General features: G+C 51.9%; 2 protein-coding genes across 3 annotated transcripts; both read right to left on the minus strand.

Annotated features, from left to right (window-relative positions):
- Positions 1-210: 210 nt before the first annotated feature.
- On the minus strand, positions 211-10,365 carry c4h11orf16 (chromosome 4 C11orf16 homolog). Of its 2 annotated transcripts, none has more exons than XM_031900382.1 (9): positions 10,284-10,365; positions 8,030-8,210; positions 7,648-7,810; positions 7,148-7,376; positions 5,482-6,177; positions 3,162-3,334; positions 2,882-3,054; positions 947-1,196; positions 211-638 (listed from the first exon to the last, which is right to left on the minus strand). In XM_031900382.1, the coding sequence occupies exons 2-9, from the start codon at positions 8,191-8,193 to the stop codon at positions 543-545; spliced, it is 1,944 nt and encodes a 647-aa protein (XP_031756242.1). In that variant the 5' UTR covers positions 8,194-8,210; positions 10,284-10,365; the 3' UTR covers positions 211-542. The 2 variants fall into 2 exon arrangements, with proteins under 2 accessions (XP_031756242.1, XP_031756243.1); XM_031900383.1 differs by having other exon boundaries at positions 8,030-8,194; positions 10,284-10,356.
- Positions 10,366-15,928: 5,563 nt separating this feature from the next.
- Positions 15,929-16,687, minus strand: LOC116410552 (achaete-scute family bHLH transcription factor 3). The gene has a single exon (XM_031901395.1). It carries the CDS (start codon positions 16,564-16,566, stop codon positions 16,087-16,089), a length of 480 nt encoding a protein of 159 aa, XP_031757255.1. The 5' UTR covers positions 16,567-16,687; the 3' UTR covers positions 15,929-16,086.
- Positions 16,688-19,450: the final 2,763 nt, after the last annotated feature.

Genomic DNA, 19,450 nt, shown 5'->3' on the forward strand with positions numbered 1-19,450 from the left:
TTGCCCTACCGTCCCCATCTTGTCCTACTGTCCCCATCTTGCCCCTACTGTCCCCATCTTGTGCCCTACTGTCCCCATCTTGCCCTACTACATCGTGTGACGGTGGTTTTGCTGCCGCTGCGCTTTCCCATCTCACGTGTAATGGCTGAAGCTTCGAGGGCCAATATAAAGCGGCCATGATAGGAAGGAACCTGAGCCAAGAACATGATCTCCAGTAAAATAGAATTTAATTCCAACCCACTTACACGTGCGGACACGTTATGGTTCCATAGGGCATTGATACTGATTTCTAACTTTCCCTTTATTCACATTAGTTACAAATAATATTTAATTTCTTTTAAATCTGAGACTGAGCCGCTCGCGGTGCCTTCCCTGCGCCCTCGGGTGTTCAGGGCAGGACAGAGGTCTGAATGGACTCACAGGCTGTCAGTGGATGCTGAGACTTGGAAATTGCTTGACACCAGAGCTGGCAATCTAATTTGGAAGTGCTGTTATTGCATAGTCAGGGATAAGTGCCCTGAGTGGGAATAAAGTGCTGAAACTCAGATCCGGCTCCGCTGGGATTTCTGCTGCTCCACCTGGAAGACCTTTTCCGCCACTTCTTTATAGTGATTATCTACCCGCCTCCTGCGCGACTCCTGGGGGGAGACTGTGGGGTCAGTGCTGGTACCGGGGCAGCAGCCATTAGTATCCGTGTATTTACCTGATCCGGGTGCCCCTACAGGTTATCCCACCTTAACTATCCCCTCCCACCTTAATTATCCCCTCCCATCCTCTCCCTCCCTCCCACACCTAAAACCACCCCCTCCCCTTCTGCCAACTCCCATATTCACTCCCCCAATGTGAATGACTTGTACAATCCTCTCTCACTCAGCCATCACCCTATTCTCCTATCCGATTGGCTGCGATTGTACCAGACTGTCTCTCTCTGTTATACTCAACTCACCGTAAATTCAGTCTCTTTCAACTCATTGGCTGCAAATTTCTCAAATTCCTTTTGATCAATCTTTTCCCGAACGTGTCTGAGATGGTCCAACCTGCGCTTCTCTCTCTGTTTCTCCTCTGCGGCCAAAGTCTCAAAGCGCCTCTCCTTCTGCTCCCGCACCTCCATCTTGGCCTTCCGGCTCTCCCCCTCTCTCTTCTCTTTCTCCTTCATCTTCAGCTCCTCGTTGTACAAGCGCTGCAATGTCTTCTTCCTTCCAGACAAATAGTAACGTATGGGGGTACAGCTTATTGTGTGCCCAGAACATTCCTTCTCTGTATATTTGTATTTATACATATGGGTAGGGGGTGCCATAGTGTTTCCCTTAGACAGTACAGTATGGGGGTACAGCTTATTGTGTGCCCAGAACATTCCCTCTCTGTATATTTGTATTTATACATATGGGTAGGGGGTGCCATAGTGTTTCCCTTAGACAGTACAGTATGGGGGTACAGCTTATTGTGTGCCCAGAACATTCCTTCTCTGTATATTTGTATTTATACATATGGGTAGGGGGTGCCATAGTGTTTCCCTTAGACAGTACAGTATGGGGGTACAGCTTATTGTGTGCCCAGAACATTCCTTCTCTGTATATTTGTATTTATACATATGGGTAGGGGGTGCCATAGTGTTTCCCTTAGACAGTACAGTATGGGGGTACAGCTTATTGTGTGCCCAGAACATTCCCTCTCTGTATATTTGTATTTATACATATGGGTAGGAGGTGGCCATAGTGTTTCCCTTAGACAGTACAGTATGGGGGTACAGCTTATTGTGTGCCCAGAACATTCCCTCTCTGTATATTTGTATTTATACATATGGGTAGGGGGTGCCATAGTGTTTCCCTTAGACAGTACAGTATGGGGGTACAGCTTATTGTGTGCCCAGAACATTCCCTCTCTGTATATTTGTATTTATACATATGGGTAGGAGGTGCCATAGTGTTTCCCTTAGACAGTACAGTATGGGGTACAGCTTATTGTGTGCCCAGAACATTCCCTCTCTGTATATTTGTATTTATACATATGGGTAGGAGGTGCCATAGTGTTTCCCTTAGACAGTACAGTATGGGGGTAGCAGCTTATTGTGTGCCCAGAACATTCCTTCTCTGTATATTTGTATTTATACATATGGGTAGGGGGTGCCATAGTGTTTTCCCTTAGACAGTACAGTATGGGGGTACAGCTTATTGTGTGCCCAGAACATTCCTTCTCTGTATATTTGTATTTATACATATGGGTAGGGGGTGCCATAGTGTTTCCCTTAGACAGTACAGTATGGGGGTACAGCTTATTGTGTGCCCCAGAACATTCCCTCTCTGTATATTTGTATTTATACATATGGGTAGGGGGTGCCATAGTGTTTTCCCTTAGACAGTACAGTATGGGGGTACAGCTTATTGTGTGCCCAGAACATTCCTTCTCTGTATATTTGTATTTATACATATGGGTAGGGGTGCCATAGTGTTCCCTTAGACAGTACAGTATTGGGGGTACAGCTTATTGTGTGCCCAGAACATTCCTCTCTGTATATTTGTATTTATACATATGGGTAGGGGGTGCCATAGTGTTTCCCTTAGACAGTACAGTATGGGGGTACAGCTTATTGTGTGCCCAGAACATTCCTTCTCTGTATATTTGTATTTATACATATGGGTAGGGGGTGCCATAGTGTTTCCCTTAGACAGTACAGTATGGGGGTACAGCTTATTGTGTGCCCAGAACATTCCCTCTCTGTATATTTGTATTTATACATATGGGTAGGGGGTGCCATAGTGTTTCCCTTAGACAGTACAGTATGGGGGTACAGCTTATTGTGTGCCCAGAACATTCCTTCTCTGTATATTTGTATTTATACATATGGGAGGGAGGTGCCATACTGGTTCTGCACAGACGGTACCTGTGTATCTCGTGGCTGTCGCTGTACTTTTGCTCCGCTCGCTCCTCTCTATTCTGTTCCCATTCCCGGTGTTGGATTTTCTTCTCCTGCTTTCTCTGTAGATCAGATTGTTGGCGACTCAGTTTTTCCTGCTCTGTTTTTCCCAGACTCTGCAGCAGAGGGGGGGCCTGTGGCTGAAAAAATAAGGAAAACTGATAATAGAATCTCTGCCATAAAGCAAGGCAGAACTGCTGCACCTCCCTTTGCAAGCCCAGAACTGATGGTGACTGTAAGGACTTACCCTGTAGGACGGAGTGAAATCCTTGTGAACTAAAAGATCTCTCACTGTCAGTCTCTTGGCCGGGGAGTCACTGATTGTATCAAACAGGGCGCTCTGATTGGCCAGTCCTACCGGCTCGGAGAGGGGAGCCCGGGGGTCCGGTTTGTCCGTTCCCTGGATAGAAACTCGGCTTCCTTATAAACCAACAGAACAGGGAAATCAGGGAAAGGGTCAACTCCGGTTCCACCCCCCCTTCCCCCCCCCCGTTAGGGGTAACTGAGCCGGGACTGGGCCGGCAGTAAAGCTAAAATGCTGTAAATAAAGGGGCCACAGTCAGTCACTATTTATTGGGCTGGGGGGGCTGTTTGTGCCTCTGGGTACTGGGAATGCCAGGGGGGCTGTAAGGTGCCACAGTCAGTCACTATTTATTGGGCTGGGGGGGCTGTTTGTGCCTCTGGGTACTGGGAATGCCAGGGGGGCTGTAAGGTGCCACAGACAGTCACTATTATTGGGCTGGGGGGGGGCTTTGTACCTCTGGGTACTGGGAATGCCCAGGGGGGCTGTAAGGTGCCACAGACAGTCACTATTTATTGGGCTGGGGGGGGCTGTTTGTGCCTCTGGGTACTGGAATGCCAGGGGGGCTGTAAGGTGCCACAGACAGTCACTATTTATTGGGCTGGGGGGGCTGTTTGTGCCTCTGGGTACTGGGAATGCCAGGGGGGCTGTAAGGTGCCACAGACAGTCACTATTTATTGGGCTGGGGGGCTGTTTGTGCCTCTGGGTACTGGGAATGCCAGGGGGTGTAAGTACACAGACAGTCACTATTATTGGGCTGGGGGGGCTGTTTGTGCCTCTGGTACTGGAATGCCAGGCTGTAAGGTGCCACAGACAGTCACTATTTATTGGGCTGGGGGGGCTGTTTGTGCCTCTGGGTATGGGAATGCCAGGGGGGCTGTAAGGTTGCCACAGACAGTCACTATTTATTGGGCTGGGGGGGGCTGTTTGTGCCTCTGGGTACTGGGAATGCCAGGGGGCCTGTAAGGTGCCACAGACAGTCACTATTTATTGGGGCTGGGGGGGGCTGTTTGTGCCTCTGGGTACTGGGAATGCCGGGGGGCTGTAAGGTGCCACAGACAGTCACTAATTTATTGGGCTGGGGGGGGCTGTTTGTGCTCTGGGTACTGGGAATGCCAGGGGGGCTGTAAGGTGCCACAGACAGTCACTATTTATTGGGCTGGGGGGGGCTTGTTGTGCCTCTGGGTACTGGGGAATGCCAGGGGGGGCTGTAAGGTGCCACAGACAGTCACTATTTATTGGGCTGGGGGGGGGGCTGTTTGTGCCTCTGGGTACTGGGAATGCCAAGGGGGGCTGTAAAGGTGCCACAGACAGTCACTATTTATTGGGCTGGGGGGGGCTGTTTGTGCCTCTGGGTACTGGGAATGCCAGGGGGGCTGTAAGGTGCCACAGACAGTCACTATTTATTGGGCTGGGGGGGGCTGTTTGTGCCTCTGGGTACTGGGAATGCCAGGGGGGTCTGTAAGGTGCCACAGACAGTCACTATTATTGGGCTGGGGGGGGCTGTTTGTGCCTCTGGGTACAGGGAATGCCAGGGGGGCTGTAAGGGTGCCACAGACAGTCACTATTTATTGGGCTGGGGGGGGGGGGGCTGTTTGTGCCTCTGGGGTACTGGGGAATGCCAGGGGGGTTGCTGTAAGGTGCCACAGACAGTTCACTATTTATTGGGCTGGGGGGGGGGCTGTTTGTGCCTCTGGGTACTGGGATGCCAGGGGGCTGTAAGGTGCCACAGACAGTCACTATTTATTGGGCTGGGGGGGGCTGTTGTTGCCTCTGGGTACTGGGAATGCCAGGGGGTCTGTAAGGTGCCACAGACAGTCACTATTTATTGGGCTGGGGGGGGGGGGGGCTGTTTGTGCCTCTGGGTACTGGGAATTGCCAGGGGTCTTAAGGTGCACAGACAGTCACTATTTATTGGGCTGGGGGGGGGGGGCTGTTTGTGCCTCTGGTACTGGGAATGCCAGGGGGTCTGTAAGGTGGCCACAGACAGTCACTATTTATTGGGCTGGGGGGGGGCTGTTTGTGCCTCTGGGTACTGGGAATGCCAGGGGGGCTGTAAGTGCCACAGACAGTCACTATTTATTGGGCTGGGGGGGGCTGTTTGTGCCTCTGGGTACTGGGGGATGGCCAGGGGGGCTGTAAAGGGTGCCACCAGACAGTCACTATTTATTGGGCTGGGGGGGGGGGGGCTGTTTGATGCCTCTGGGTACTGGGAATGCCGGGGGGGGGGGGGGGGGTAACATAACACATATGGGGTAAGACATACCTGGCTTCCTATAGAACGGCTCCGGCTGGTTATGTTTCCAGTACCTCCATTCGGGCCGCTCGCTAATACCAGGCCTCGGCTTATCCCACAGGCTGGAGTCCGTATTCACCCCACTGTCTACCATTGTAGTCTGCGTGGTTTTTGAGAGCCATGTCTCATTGTCGCTCTCCTCCTCCTCATCATCATCATCATCATCATCATCATCATTTGCATCAAGTTCATCTTCAGAGGAAACCGAGTAGTGAGATGTTTCTCTTCGCTTGGGACTTTCACTTCTGGTTCTGTAGGTTCTGCCATCATCTTCCTGTTCCTTTTGGCTATTAACGTAGATGGTGGAGGTGGGGGACAGGGGCCACCAATCCTGACACCGGGGGTCATGGCAACAGGTGCAGCTGGCGCAGGTGGGGAAGCAGCAGCAGGAGCAGTGCCTGTGGGTGGTGCGGGGGTGGCACTTGTTCTGGTAGTGGTGCCCGGCCAGACACACCGGCACCGGCACGGTGGTATAACGGTCCGTGATGACGTAAGTGGTAGAGTTTGGGTCTCTAACCTGGAACCTGCCCGTGGTGCTGATGGGATGGTGGAGCAGCTCTAGAACCCTGCGATAAGCTGCAGGGGAAATCCACACAGAGACTCCCAGGGGAACCTTCGTCTTCTTCCCGTTCCAGAAACGGACTGTCAGCTCCTCGTCTTCACAGGCTAATGGGGTGCATCAATGGGGGGCAAAGTGTCATTACTGGGAACATTCGGTTCTCTTTAACCCTTACATACCTTAATCTGCAAATCCCGACACTTGGGGTTACGGCAACAAATTAGCAAATGCCAATTAGGATTCAGATTCAGTTCGGTATTGGCTGAATCCTTTACGAAGGAAAATTGTGTGTATCCCTAATTAATAGAGCTACATTGTAACCTATTGGTACCTAATCCCCCCCCCCCATAAGGGATGGAGACGGTAGGGCAAGATGGAGTCGGTAGGACGAGATGGAGTCGGTAGGGCGAGATGGAGTCGGTAGGGCGAGATGGAGTCGGTAGGGCGAGATGGAGTCGGTAGGGCGAGATGGAGTCGGTAGGGCGAGATGGAGACGGTAGGGCGAGATGGAGACGGTAGGGCGAGATGGAGTCGGTAGGGCGTAGAAGATGGAGACGGTAGGGCGAGATGGAGACGGTAGGAAAAGATGGAGACGGTAGGGCGAGATGGAGACGGTAGGCGAGATGGAGACGGTAGGGCGAGATGGAGACGGTAGGGCGAGATGGAGTCGGTAGGGCGAGATGGAGACGGTAGGGCGAGATGGAGACGGTAGGAAAAGATGGAGACGGTAGGGCGAGATGGAGACGGTAGGAAAAGATGGAGTCGGTAGGGCGAGATGGAGACGGTAGGGCGAGATGGAGACGGTAGGGCGAGAAGGAGACGGCAGGGCGAGATGGAGACGGCAGGGCGAGATGGAGACGGCAGGGCGAGATGGAGACGGCAGGGCGAGAAGGAGACGGCAGGGCGAGATGGAGACGGCAGGAAGAGATGGAGACGGCAGGGCGAGATGGAGTCGGCAGGGCAAGATGGAGACAGTAGGGCAAGATGGAGACAGGTTGTGACCCCTGGTGTTAGTAAATGATACCTAATGCCCGGGCTGATACAGGACATATATATATATTGCACGTGGGCCGGTACCTCTTAACGGATCCCTGGTCTCTAGGCCCAAAGTGACGGTTCCTGGTCCGTATCTGACGAGCTCAGGTTCCCAAGGGGCCAAAACGTTGTCTCCGGGGAGAACCGAATGTCTCAGGGCCTCGTAGTACTGGAGAATGTCAGCGGCTTGGGTCTTCTGCAGCCTGGACTGGACTCTCTCTTCTTCTGCACACGGACTGCCGAACTCCACCAGGAACACCCCGAGCTCCTCCTGCGGGGCAGATAGGCATAGTACCTCTGGATCTAGAGCTCCCCGGGCCACAATGGGTTAAAGGGGGGCATTCACCTTTACATTTGTGAGTTATTTAGCTTTTTGTCTCCAGTTTGGAATTTCAGCAGCTATCTGGTTGCTAGGGTGCAATTTTACCTAGCAACCAGGGAGTGGTTTGTTAAGAATGTTGTTAAGAAAAGGCTATTCTATAACATTAACCCTTGAAGGTGAACCCCCCTTTAATGCCCCATCAGTGTACTGTATAACTCACCTCCTGCTTTATGGCGCCCAGGTAATAGAACCCATCGTGGTTCCTCCGGGCCAGAACCGTCTCGTGGGCCGTCAGTGAGGGCAAACAGGGGGTCACACTGGGCACCTCCACCTTCTTGCAGCTCACGTGGGAGACACACGGATAGTGACTGCTGCACAGATACCTGGGAAAGAGCGGGGCCACAGTTACTGGGAGGGGCCCCAGGTGGGCAAATGTCTAATTCAGGAGCCCCAGGAGTGATAAAGTATAATCAGGTGCAGTCTGTTACCCTCCAGCTGGGGGCGCTCATGCAGAGTATAGAAAGGCCCCCCCCCCCCCCGACATTAAAATTGACCACCCCTCCCCCTACAGGGAATCTCACCCTGCGATTGGTTCCATTTACCTGTGTGGGACGGAGTGATGTGTCACCCAAGGGTGCGGTGGGATAGGGCACCCACAAACTGGCTCTGGGAGCCCGACGAGACTGCGGCAGAAATGGGAGCCAAGCATAGAGCCCACACTGCAGTACTTGTGATCCGAACATAGGAGCCTCGTGCAGTGATCCATTCTGTGTGTGGGGGGGTCTGTTAGAGAGGAACCAATGTCAGCCCCCCAATGTATTCTGTCAGTTATCCCCCCACTGCTACTATAGGCACCATCTCTCCCTACTATACCTGCTATCCCACAGCCCCAGTCCCTTCCCAGAGGCTATTATCCCCCCACTGCTACTATAGGCACCATCTCTCCCTACTATACCTGCTATCCCACAGCCCCAGTCCCTTCCCAGAGGCTATTATCCCTCCACTGCTACTATAGGCACCATCTCTCCCTACTATACCTGCTATCCCACAGCCCCAGTCCCTTCCCAGAGGCTATTATCCCCCACTGCTACTATAGGCACCATCTCTCCCTACTATACCTGCTATCCCACAGCCCCAGTCCCTTCCCAGAGGCTATTATCCCCACTGCTACTATAGGCACCATCTCTCCCTACTATACCTGCTATCCCACAGCCCCAGTCCCTTCCCAGAGGCTATTATCCCCCACTGCTACTATAGGCACCATCTCTCCCTACTATACCTGCCTATCCACAGCCCCAGTCCTTCCCAGAGGCTATTATCCCCCACTGCTACTATAGGCCCATCTCTCCTACTATACCTGCTATCCCACAGCCCCAGTCCCTTCCCAGAGGCTATTATCCCCCCCCACTGCTACTATAGGCACCATCTCTCCCTACTATACCTGCTATCCCGCAGCCCCAGTCCCTTCCCAGAGGCTATTATCCCCCCACTGCTACTATAGGCACCATCTCTCCCTACTATACCTGCTATCCCGCAGCCTCAGTCCCTTCCCAGAGGCTATTATCCCCCCACTGCTACTATAGGCACATCTCTCCCTACTATACCTGCTATCCCGCAGCCCCAGTCCCTTCCCAGAGGCTATTATCCCCCCACTGCTACTATAGGCACCATCTCTCCCTACTATACCTGCTATCCCACAGCCCCAGTCCCTTCCCAGAGGCTATTATCCCCCCACTGCTACTATAGGCACCATCTCTCCCTACTATACCTGCTATCCCACAGCCCCAGTCCCTTCCCAGAGGCTATTATCCCCCCCCTGCTACTATAGGCCCCATCTCTCCCTACTATACCTGCTATCCCACAGCCCCAGTCCCTTCCCAGAGGCTATTATCCCACTGCTACTATAGGCACCATCTCTCCCTACTATACCTGCTATCCCACAGCCCCAGTCCCTTCCCAGAGGCTATTATCCCCCCACTGCTACTATAGGCACCATCTCTCCCTACTATACCTGCTATCCCACAGCCCCAGTCCCTTCCCAGAGGCTATTATCCCCCCACTGCTACTATAGGCACCATCCCTCCCTACTATACCTGCTATCCCACAGCCCCAGTCCCTTCCCAGAGGCTATTATCCCACTGCTACTATAGGCACCATCTCTCCCTACTATACCTGCTATCCCACAGCCCCAGTCCCTTCCCAGAGGCTATTATCCCCCCACTGCTACTATAGGCACCATCTCTCCCTACTATACCTGCTATCCCACAGCCCCAGTCCCTTCCCAGAGGCTATTATCCCACTGCTACTATAGGCACCATCTCTCCCTACTATACCTGCTATCCCACAGCCCCAGTCCCTTCCCAGAGGCTATTATCCCCCCACTGCTACTATAGGCACCATCTCTCCCTACTATACCTGCTATCCCACAGCCCCAGTCCCTTCCCAGAGGCTATTATCCCCCCCACTGCTACTATAGGCACCATCTCTCCCTACTATACCTGCTATCCCACAGCCCCAGTCCCTTCCCAGAGGCTATTATCCCCCCACTGCTACTATAGGCACCATCTCTCCCTACTATACCTGCTATCCCACAGCCCCAGTCCCTTCCCAGAGGCTATTATCCCCCCACTGCTACTATAGGCACCATCTCTCCCTACTATACCTGCTATCCCACAGCCCCAGTCCCTTCCCAGAGGCTATTATCCCCCCCACTGCTACTATAGGCACCATCTCTCCCTACTATACCTGCTATCCCACAGCCCCAGTACCTTCCCAGAGGCTATTATCCCCCCCTTTGTGACATGAGGAAAAAGTGGGTGCTGCCATCCCTTATTAATAGAGGGACGGGTCCCTTACCAGTAGACACAGATGCCGCGCTGTGTGGGAATGGCCACTGTTGTGTAAGTGTCGCACAACTAAGGGATCACTAAGGCCCCGGTGTGTTTGGCTGTTACTATAGCAGATCTGTTACTATAGCAGCACTGGGGCAGCTCAGTTACAGGCTAATAAGGGAATGTCTTGTCTGCAGTACATTGGCTTTACCAGCAGGGGGCAGGGGTTTATACCAAACCAAAGCTTTTTGTGTATATTATATATATATAATGTAGCAATCTCGCGTAGAGGGTGAGGATTAAAGTGTAAGCTCTTACAATACAATAGTTCAGAGGAGGAGATCAGAAAAGTAAAAGCAGTAGAAGTAGAGAAAGGAGTGAGAGCCCAGCCCCATAATGGTTACACAGATAATGTTTATTCCAGTTCATATTCTCTTCTCTTCTGAGCCATTTGCATTAACCCCATATCCATGCCCCCCCCACCCACCTCTGGGTGCTAAGGGGGCATTAATACACCAGCCTCTGTATAACTCCCATGGAAGGGACTGTGGGTGAGCAGAGCAACATTAGCTGCCCCCCAGGGAAAGGTAACTTTCTGATTGTTGGAAGTGAATGAAAACCAAATGTTTCCCTGCTGTCTCCTGTCGTGTCCCACTGTCTCAATTTTTTCAAACTGTCACCTCTCCTCTCCTGTTACCTGGTCCTACTGCATTGTGTTCTGCAGGCATCATTGTGCCTCATGTATTCATCTTGCCCTACTGTCTCCATCTTGCCCTACTGTCTCCATCTTGCCCTACTGTCTCCATCTTGCCCTACTGTCTCCATCTTGCCCTACTGTCTCCATCTTGCCCTACTGTCTCCATCTTGCCCTACTGTCTCCATCTTGCCCTACTGTCTCCATCTTGCCCTACTGTCTCCATCTTGCCTACTGTCTCCACTGCCCTACTGTCCCCATCTTGCCCTACTGTCCCCATCTTGCCCTACTGTCTCCATCTTGCCCTACTGTCTCCATCTTGTCCTACTGTTTCCATCTTGCCCTACTGTCCCCATCTTGCCCTACTGTCTCCATCTTGCCCTACTGTCTCCATCTTGCCCTACTGTCTCCATCTTGCCCTACTGTCTCCATCTTGCCCTACTGTCTCCATCTTGCCCTACTGTCTCCATCTTGCCCTACCGTCCCCATCTTCTCCTACTGTTTCCATCTTGCCCTACTGTCCCCATCTTGCCCTACTGTCTCCATCTTGCCCTACTGTCTCCATCTTGCCCTACTGTCCCCATCTTGCCCTACTGTCCCCATCTTGCCCTACTGTCCCCATCTTGCCCTACTGTCTCCATCTTGCCCTACTGTCTCCATCTTGCCCTACTGTCTCCATCTTGTCTTACTGTCTCCATCTTGCCCTACTGTCCCCATCTTGCCCTACTGTCTCCATCTTGCCCTACTGTCTCCATCTTGCCCTACTGTCTCCATCTTTCCCTACTGTCTCCATCTTTCCCTACTGTCCCCATCTTGCCCTACTGTCCCCATCTTGCCCTACTGTCTCCATCTTGCCCTACTGTCTCCATCTTGCCCTACTGTCTCCATCTTGTCTTACTGTCTCCATCTTGCCCTACTGTCCCCATCTTGCCCTACTGTTTCCATCTTGCCCTACTGTCCCCATCTTGCCCTACTGTCTCCATCTTGCCCTACTGTCTCCATCTTTCCCTACTGTCTCCATCTTTCCCTACTGTCCCCATCTTGCCCTACTGTCCCCATCTTGCCCTACTGTCTCCATCTTGCCCTACTGTCCCCATCTTGTCCTACTGTTTCCATCTTGCCCTACTGTCCCCATCTTTCCCTACTGTCTCCATCTTGCCCTACCGTCTCCATCTTGCCCTACCATCTCCATCTTGCCCTACCGTCCCCATCTTGCCCTACCGTCCCCATCTTGCCCTACCGTCCCCATCTTGCCCTACTGTCCCCATCTTGCCCTACTGTTTCCATCTTGCCCTACTGTCCCCATCTTGCCCTACTGTCTCCATCTTGCCCTACTGTCCCCATCTTGCCCTACTGTTTCCATCTTGCCCTACTGTCCCCATCTTGCCCTACTGTCTCCATCTTGCCCTACTGTCTCCATCTTGCCCTACTGTCTCCATCTTTCCCTACTGTCCCCATCTTGCCCTACTGTCTCCATCTTGCCCTACTGTCCCCATCTTGCCCCTACTGTCCCCATCTTGTCCTACTGTTTCCATCTTGCCCTACTGTCCCCATCTTTCCCTACTGTCTCCATCTTGCCCTACTGTCTCCATCTTGCCCTACTGTCTCCATCTTGCCCTACTGTCCCCATCTTGCCCTACCGTCCCCATCTTGCCCTACTGTCCCCATCTTGCCCTACTGTCCCCATCTTGTCCTACTGTTTCCATCTTGCCCTACTGTCCCCATCTTGCCCTACTGTCTCCATCTTGCCCTACTGTCTCCATCTTGCCCTACTGTCTCCATCTTGCCCTACTGTCTCCATCTTGCCCTACTGTCTCCATCTTGCCCTACTGTCTCCATCTTGCCCTACCGTCCCCATCTTGCCCTACCGTCCCCATCTTGTCCTACTGTCCCCATCTTGCCCTACCGTCCCCATCTTGTCCTACTGTCCCAAACTTGCCCTAAAGTCTCCATCTTGCCCTACTGTCTCCATCTTGCCCTACTGTCTCCATCTTGCCCTACTGTCTCCATCTTGCCCTACTGTCCCCATCTTGCCCTACTGTCTCCATCTCGCCCTACTGTCTCCATCTCGCCCTACTGTCTCCATCTTGCCCTACTGTCTCCATCTTGCCCTACTGTCTCCATCTTGCCCTACTGTCCCCATCTTGCCCTACTGTCTCCATCTTGCCCTACCGTCCCCATCTTGCCCTACCGTCCCCATCTTGCCCTACCGTCCCCATCTTGCCCTACTGTCCCCATCTTGTCCTACTGTTTCCATCTTGCCCTACTGTCCCCATCTTGCCCTACTGTCTCCATCTTGCCCTACTGTCTCCATCTTGCCCTACTGTCCCCATCTTGCCCTACTGTCTCCATCTTGCCCTACTGTCCCCATCTTGCCCTACTGTCTCCATCTTGCCCTACTGTCTCCATCTTGCCCTACTGTCTCCATCTTGCCCTACTGTCCCCATCTTGCCCTACTGTCTCCGTCTTGCCCTACTGTCTCCATCTTGCCCTACTGTCTCCATCTTGCCCTACTGTCCCCATCTTGCCCTACTGTCTCCATCTTGCCCTACTGTCTCCATCTTGCCCTACTGTCCCCATCTTGCCCTACCGTCCCCATCTTGCCCTACTGTCCCCATCTTGCCCTACTGTCCCCATCTTGTCCTACTGTTTCCATCTTGCCCTACTGTCCCCATCTTGCCCTACTGTCTCCATCTTGCCCTACTGTCTCCATCTTGCCCTACTGTCTCCATCTTGCCCTACCGTCCCCATCTTGCCCTACCGTCCCCATCTTGTCCTACTGTCCCCATCTTGCCCTACCGTCCCCATCTTGTCCTACTGTCCCCAACTTGCCCTAAAGTCTCCATCTTGCCCTACTGTCTCCATCTTGACCTACTGTCTCCATCTTGCCCTACTGTCTCCATCTTGCCCTACTGTCCCCATCTTGCCCTACTGTCTCCATCTTGCCCTACTGTCCCCATCTTGTCCTACTGTTTCCATCTTGCCCTACTGTCCCCATCTTGCCCTACTGTCTCCATCTTGCCCTACTGTCCCCATCTTGTCCTACTGTTTCCATCTTGCCCTACTGTCCCCATCTTGCCCTACTGTCTCCATCTTGCCCTACTGTCTCCATCTTGCCCTACTGTCCCCATCTTGCCCTACTGTCTCCATCTTGCCCTACTGTCCCCATCTTGCCCTACTGTCTCCATCTTGCCCTACTGTCTCCATCTTGCCCTACTGTCTCCATCTTGCCCTACTGTCCCCATCTTGCCCTACTGTCTCCGTCTTGCCCTACTGTCTCCATCTTGCCCTACTGTCTCCATCTTGCCCTACTGTCCCCATCTTGCCCTACTGTCTCCATCTTGCCCTACTGTCTCCATCTTGCCCTACTGTCCCCATCTTGCCCTACCGTCCCCATCTTGCCCTACTGTCCCCATCTTGCCCTACTGTCCCCATCTTGCCCTACTGTCTCCATCTTGCCCTACTGTCTCCATCTTGCCCTACTGTCTCCATCTTGCCCTACCGTCCCCATCTTGCCCTACCGTCCCCATCTTGTCCTACTGTCCCCATCTTGCCCTACCGTCCCCATCTTGTCCTACTGTCCCCATCTTGCCCTACCGTCCCCATCTTGCCCTACTGTCCCCATCTTGCCCTACTGTCTCCATCTTGCCCTACTGTCTCCATCTTGCCCTACTGTCTCCATCTTGCCCTACCGTCCCCATCTTGCCCTACCGTCCCCATCTTGTCCTACTGTCCCCATCTTGCCCTACCGTCCCCATCTTGTCCTACTGTCCCCAACTTGCCCTAAGTCTCCATCTTGCCCTACTGTCTCCATCTTGACCTACTGTCTCCATCTTGCCCTACTGTCTCCATCTTGCCCTACTGTCCCCATCTTGCCCTACTGTCTCCATCTTGCCCTACTGTCTCCATCTTGCCCTACTGTCTCCATCTTGCCCTACTGTCCCCATCTTGCCCTACTGTCTCCATCTTGCCCTACTGTCCCCATCTTGCCCTACCGTCCCCATCTTGCCCTACCGTCCCCATCTTGCCCTACTGTCCCCATCTTGTCCTACTGTTTCCATCTTGCCCTACTGTCCCCATCTTGCCCTACTGTCTCCATCTTGCCCTACTGTCTCCATCTTGCCCTACTGTCTCCATCTTGCCCTACCGTCTCCATCTTGCCCTACCGTCCCCATCTTGCCCTACCGTCCCCATCTTGCCCTACTGTCTCCATCTTGCCCTACCGTCCCCATCTTGTCCTACTGTCCCCAACTTGCCCTAAAGTCTCCATCTTGCCCTACTGTCTCCATCTTGCCCTACTGTCTCCATCTTGCCCTACTGTCTCCATCTTGCCCTACTGTCCCCATCTTGCCCTACTGTCTCCATCTTGCCCTACTGTCTCCATCTTGCCCTACTGTCTCCATCTTGCCCTATCGTCTCCATCTTGCCCTACTGTCTCCATCTTGCCCTACTGTCCCCATCTTGTCCTACCGTCCCCATCTTGTCCTACTGTCCCCATCTTGTCCTACTGTCCCCATCTTGCCCTACTGTCCCCATCTTGTCCTACCGTCCCCATCTTGTCCTACTGTCCCCATCTTGTCCTACTGTCCCCATCTTGCCCTACTGTCCCCATCTTGTCCTACCGTCCCCATCTTGTCCTACTGTCCCCATCTTGTCCTACTGTCCCCATCTTGTCCTACTGTCCCCATCTTGTCCTACTGTCCCCAACTTGCCCTAAAGTCTCCATCTTGCCCTACTAGACTTGCTATTCCCAACTCTTCTTAAGCACAACTGTAGTTTTTCAGGGCCCCTTTATGTCTGAATCCGGGGGGCAGTGGCCCCTATTCGCCCTCCCCTAAAAACAGCTTCAGAAAAATTGCCAAAACCTATACAAAGAAAGTTTCCAATAAATACAATGCTGCAAATAATATTAATTATAGTTTAACATTTTTATTGCAATAAATGTTGCAAGAATCTTCTCCTACAAAGTCGCCCCATCATGTGACCCCAGAGTTGTACAACCCATGTTTGTGCACTGATTGCCCCGTGTAGGAGGAGCCATACTGTGAACTCATCATATTGATAATATACTTGTGTTATAGAGGGTTCCTACTAGGGAATAGTAATATCATGCTGTGGGGTGGAGAGCCTTCTTTTAGACTTGGGAAGACCTTTTCCACTGGCCATTGGCCCATTCCTGGATAACAACCCTCGGATCCCCGCCCTGTACCCGACCCAAGAGCTCCTGTAGGCGTCGGATGTAGCAAATGGCTGCTCTGAGGGTCTGCACCTTACTGAGCCGTTTCTCCCCGTATTCCCTGGGCAGATGCCCCCTGAGCTTGGTGTAGCCCTCATTGACGCATTTCACTCTCTGCCGCTCTCGTTCGTTCCTTTTTCGGACATAGGCAGGACCATAGCAGCCCTCATATTTGCCATACGTGGGGCAGGACAGCAGGGAGGGGGCACTACAGCTGCCACTGTAACTGGGCTGGTGGGGGGTAGAGGAGAGTTGGGCACCATCTTGTGGGCACGGAGCTGTAGGAGTCACACAGACTGGCACAGACACCTCCCCAATATCTAGCGGATCTTCTGGAACCGGTAGAATCTCTAGAAGAGCGTAGATAAAATTATCCATGTCTGGGCTGTATCTGTACGTAAATAAGGCATTCGTATTTTATAAATGGAAACTTTACGTAATGGTCACAGTGGCACAACCTGCCCTAGCAACAGGCCTACTGAGGTTCATAAGCAGCCCTACTGTCTCCATCTTGCCCTACTGTCCCCATCTTGCCCTACTGTCTCCATCTTGCTCTACTGTCCCCATCTTGTCCTACTGTCTCCATCTTGTCCTACTGTCTCCATCTTGTCCTACTGTCTCCATCTTCTCCTACTGTCTCCATCTTGCCCTACTGTCCCCATCTTGCCCTAATGTCTCCATCTTGCCCTACTGTCCCCATCTTGCCCTACTGTCCCCATCTTGCCCTACTGTCCCCATCTTGCCCTACTGTCCCCATCTTGTCCTACTGTCTCCATCTTGCCCTACTGTCTCCATCTTGCCCTACTGTCTCCATCTTGCCCTACTGTCTCCATCTTGCCCTTCTGTCTCCATCTTGTCCTACTGTCTCCATCTTGCCCTTCTGTCTCCATCTTGCCCTACTGTCTCCATCTTGCCCTACTGTCTCCATCTTGCCCTTCTCTCTCCATCTTGCCCTACTGTCCCCATCTTGCCCTACTGTCTCCATCTTGCCCTTCTGTCTCCATCTTGCCCTACTGTCTCCATCTTGCCCTACTGTCTCCATCTTGCCCTTCTCTCTCCATCTTGCCCTACTGTCCCCATCTTGCCCTACTGTCTCCATCTTGCCCTTCTGTCTCCATCTTGCCCTACTGTCTCCATCTTGTCCTACTGTCTCCATCTTGCCCTACTCTCTCCATCTTGCCCTACTCTCTCCATCTTGCCCTACTGTCTCCATCTTGCCCTACTGTCTCCATCTTGCCCTTCTCTCTCCATCTTGCCCTACTGTCCCCATCTTGCCCTACTGTCTCCATCTTGCCCTTCTGTCTCCATCTTGCCCTACTGTCTCCATCTTGCCCTACTGTCTCCATCTTGCCCTTCTGTCTCCATCTTGCCCTACTGTCTCCATCTTGCCCTACTGTCTCCATCTTGCCCTTCTCTCTCCATCTTGCCCTACTGTCTCCATCTTGCCCTTCTCTCTCCATCTTGCCCTACTGTCCCCATCTTGCCCTACTGTCCCCATCTTGCCCTACTGTCTCCATCTTGCCCTTCTGTCTCCATCTTGCCCTACTGTCTCCATCTTGCCCTACTGTCTCCATCTTGCCCTTCTCTCTCCATCTTGCCCTACTGTCCCCATCTTGCCCTACTGTCTCCATCTTGCCCTACTGTCTCCATCTTGCCCTACTCTCTCCATCTTGCCCTACTGTCTCCATCTTGCCCTACTGTCTCCATCTTGCCCTACTCTCTCCATCTTGCCCTACTGTCCCCATCTTGCCCTACTCTCTCCATCTTGCCCTACTCTCTCCATCTTGCCCTACTGTCTCCATCTTGCCCTACTGTCTCCATCTTGCCCTACTCTCTCCATCTTGCCCTACTCTCTCCATCTTGCCCTACTGTCCCCATCTTGCCCTACTCTCTCCATCTTGCCCTACTCTCTCCATCTTGCCCTACTGTCTCCATCTTGCCCTACTGTCTCCATCTTGCCCTACTCTCTCCATCTTGCCCTACTCTCTCCATCTTGCCCTACTGTCTCCATCTCCATTCGTATTTTATGAATTGAAACTTTCCATCATGGTCACTGTGGCACAACCTGCCCTAGCAACAGGCCTACTGAGGTTCATAGGCAGCCATACTAATACACAAATTATCCAACTAAAATTGTTTTTGTTGAGGGGCTTATTTATCAATTTTTGAATTTGTTTATTTCAGTTTGTTTTACTAAATCAATTAAACTCGCACATTGAATGTTCACTTACTTATTAAAGTAGCAAATAATAGTAGTAAATGTGGGAATAGAAAAAAAACTCGAATACTTCAATATTCGAGTTTCAAACTTGAAAGAAAAAAACCCGTAAACTAGAATTGAACATATGACTTGACTTTCCCTATGACAACTCCCATTGACTTATATAGAAACTAAAATTCGAGTTATTTACGTACCAAAAAACTTAGATGGAGAAAAAAAAATCAAATTTAACTATTGATAAATCACCCCCCCCCCCCCAACAATTTGCAATTGGTCTTTATTTTTTTATGGTTTACGGCAGCTCTCCAGTCTGGAATATCAGTAGCTACCTGGTTGCTAGGGTTCAATACCCTAGTAACCATGCAGTCGTTTGAACGAGAGACTGGAAGGTGAATAGGAGAAGACCCTAGCAACCAGATAGCTGCTATAATACCAAATCGAAAGCTGCTGAACAAAAAGCTGAATAACTGAAAAACCAAAAAAAAAATGAAGACCAATTGCAACTTGTCTCAACATCTACATCACAGTAAAAGCTAAATTAAAGACCCCTTTTTAACACAACAATCCCCAGAAAACAAAGCACCTTGATTGAATTGTCTGAAGATATTTAAAATCATTGGATGTACTTTCCCTTTAAAATATACTGATACATGAATGACAAGCTCAGGTATTGGCACATGCTGGCAGCTAGGCTGGCAGCTAGACTGGCATCTACACCAAAGCCGGTGCCTATGAGCGATACAGTGTTGCCCTTACCTGCGCCCGCAGCAGAACCAGCACCGTATGACAATGTGCAGAGTTGCACCCATATAAATAGCACCTCCTGCCCTTTAGCCCCCGGCGTGTACAGTGTAAACAGTCTGGGGCAAGTGTGAAATGAATACAAACCCACTGAGCCGTATCCTTCCCACTATAACAATAGCCGTGTTTAGTGAATAATAATAAGTGCCAGGGGGGCATTATATCCGTATATGTACTGTACATACTGTAAGTGCCGGGGCATTGGCACCCACCCAGGTAACTGGGCCGACCCATGGCACA

Source organism: Xenopus tropicalis, chromosome 4 (genome assembly GCF_000004195.4).
Source record: "Xenopus tropicalis strain Nigerian chromosome 4, UCB_Xtro_10.0, whole genome shotgun sequence".
NCBI lineage: Eukaryota > Metazoa > Chordata > Amphibia > Anura > Pipidae > Xenopus > Xenopus tropicalis.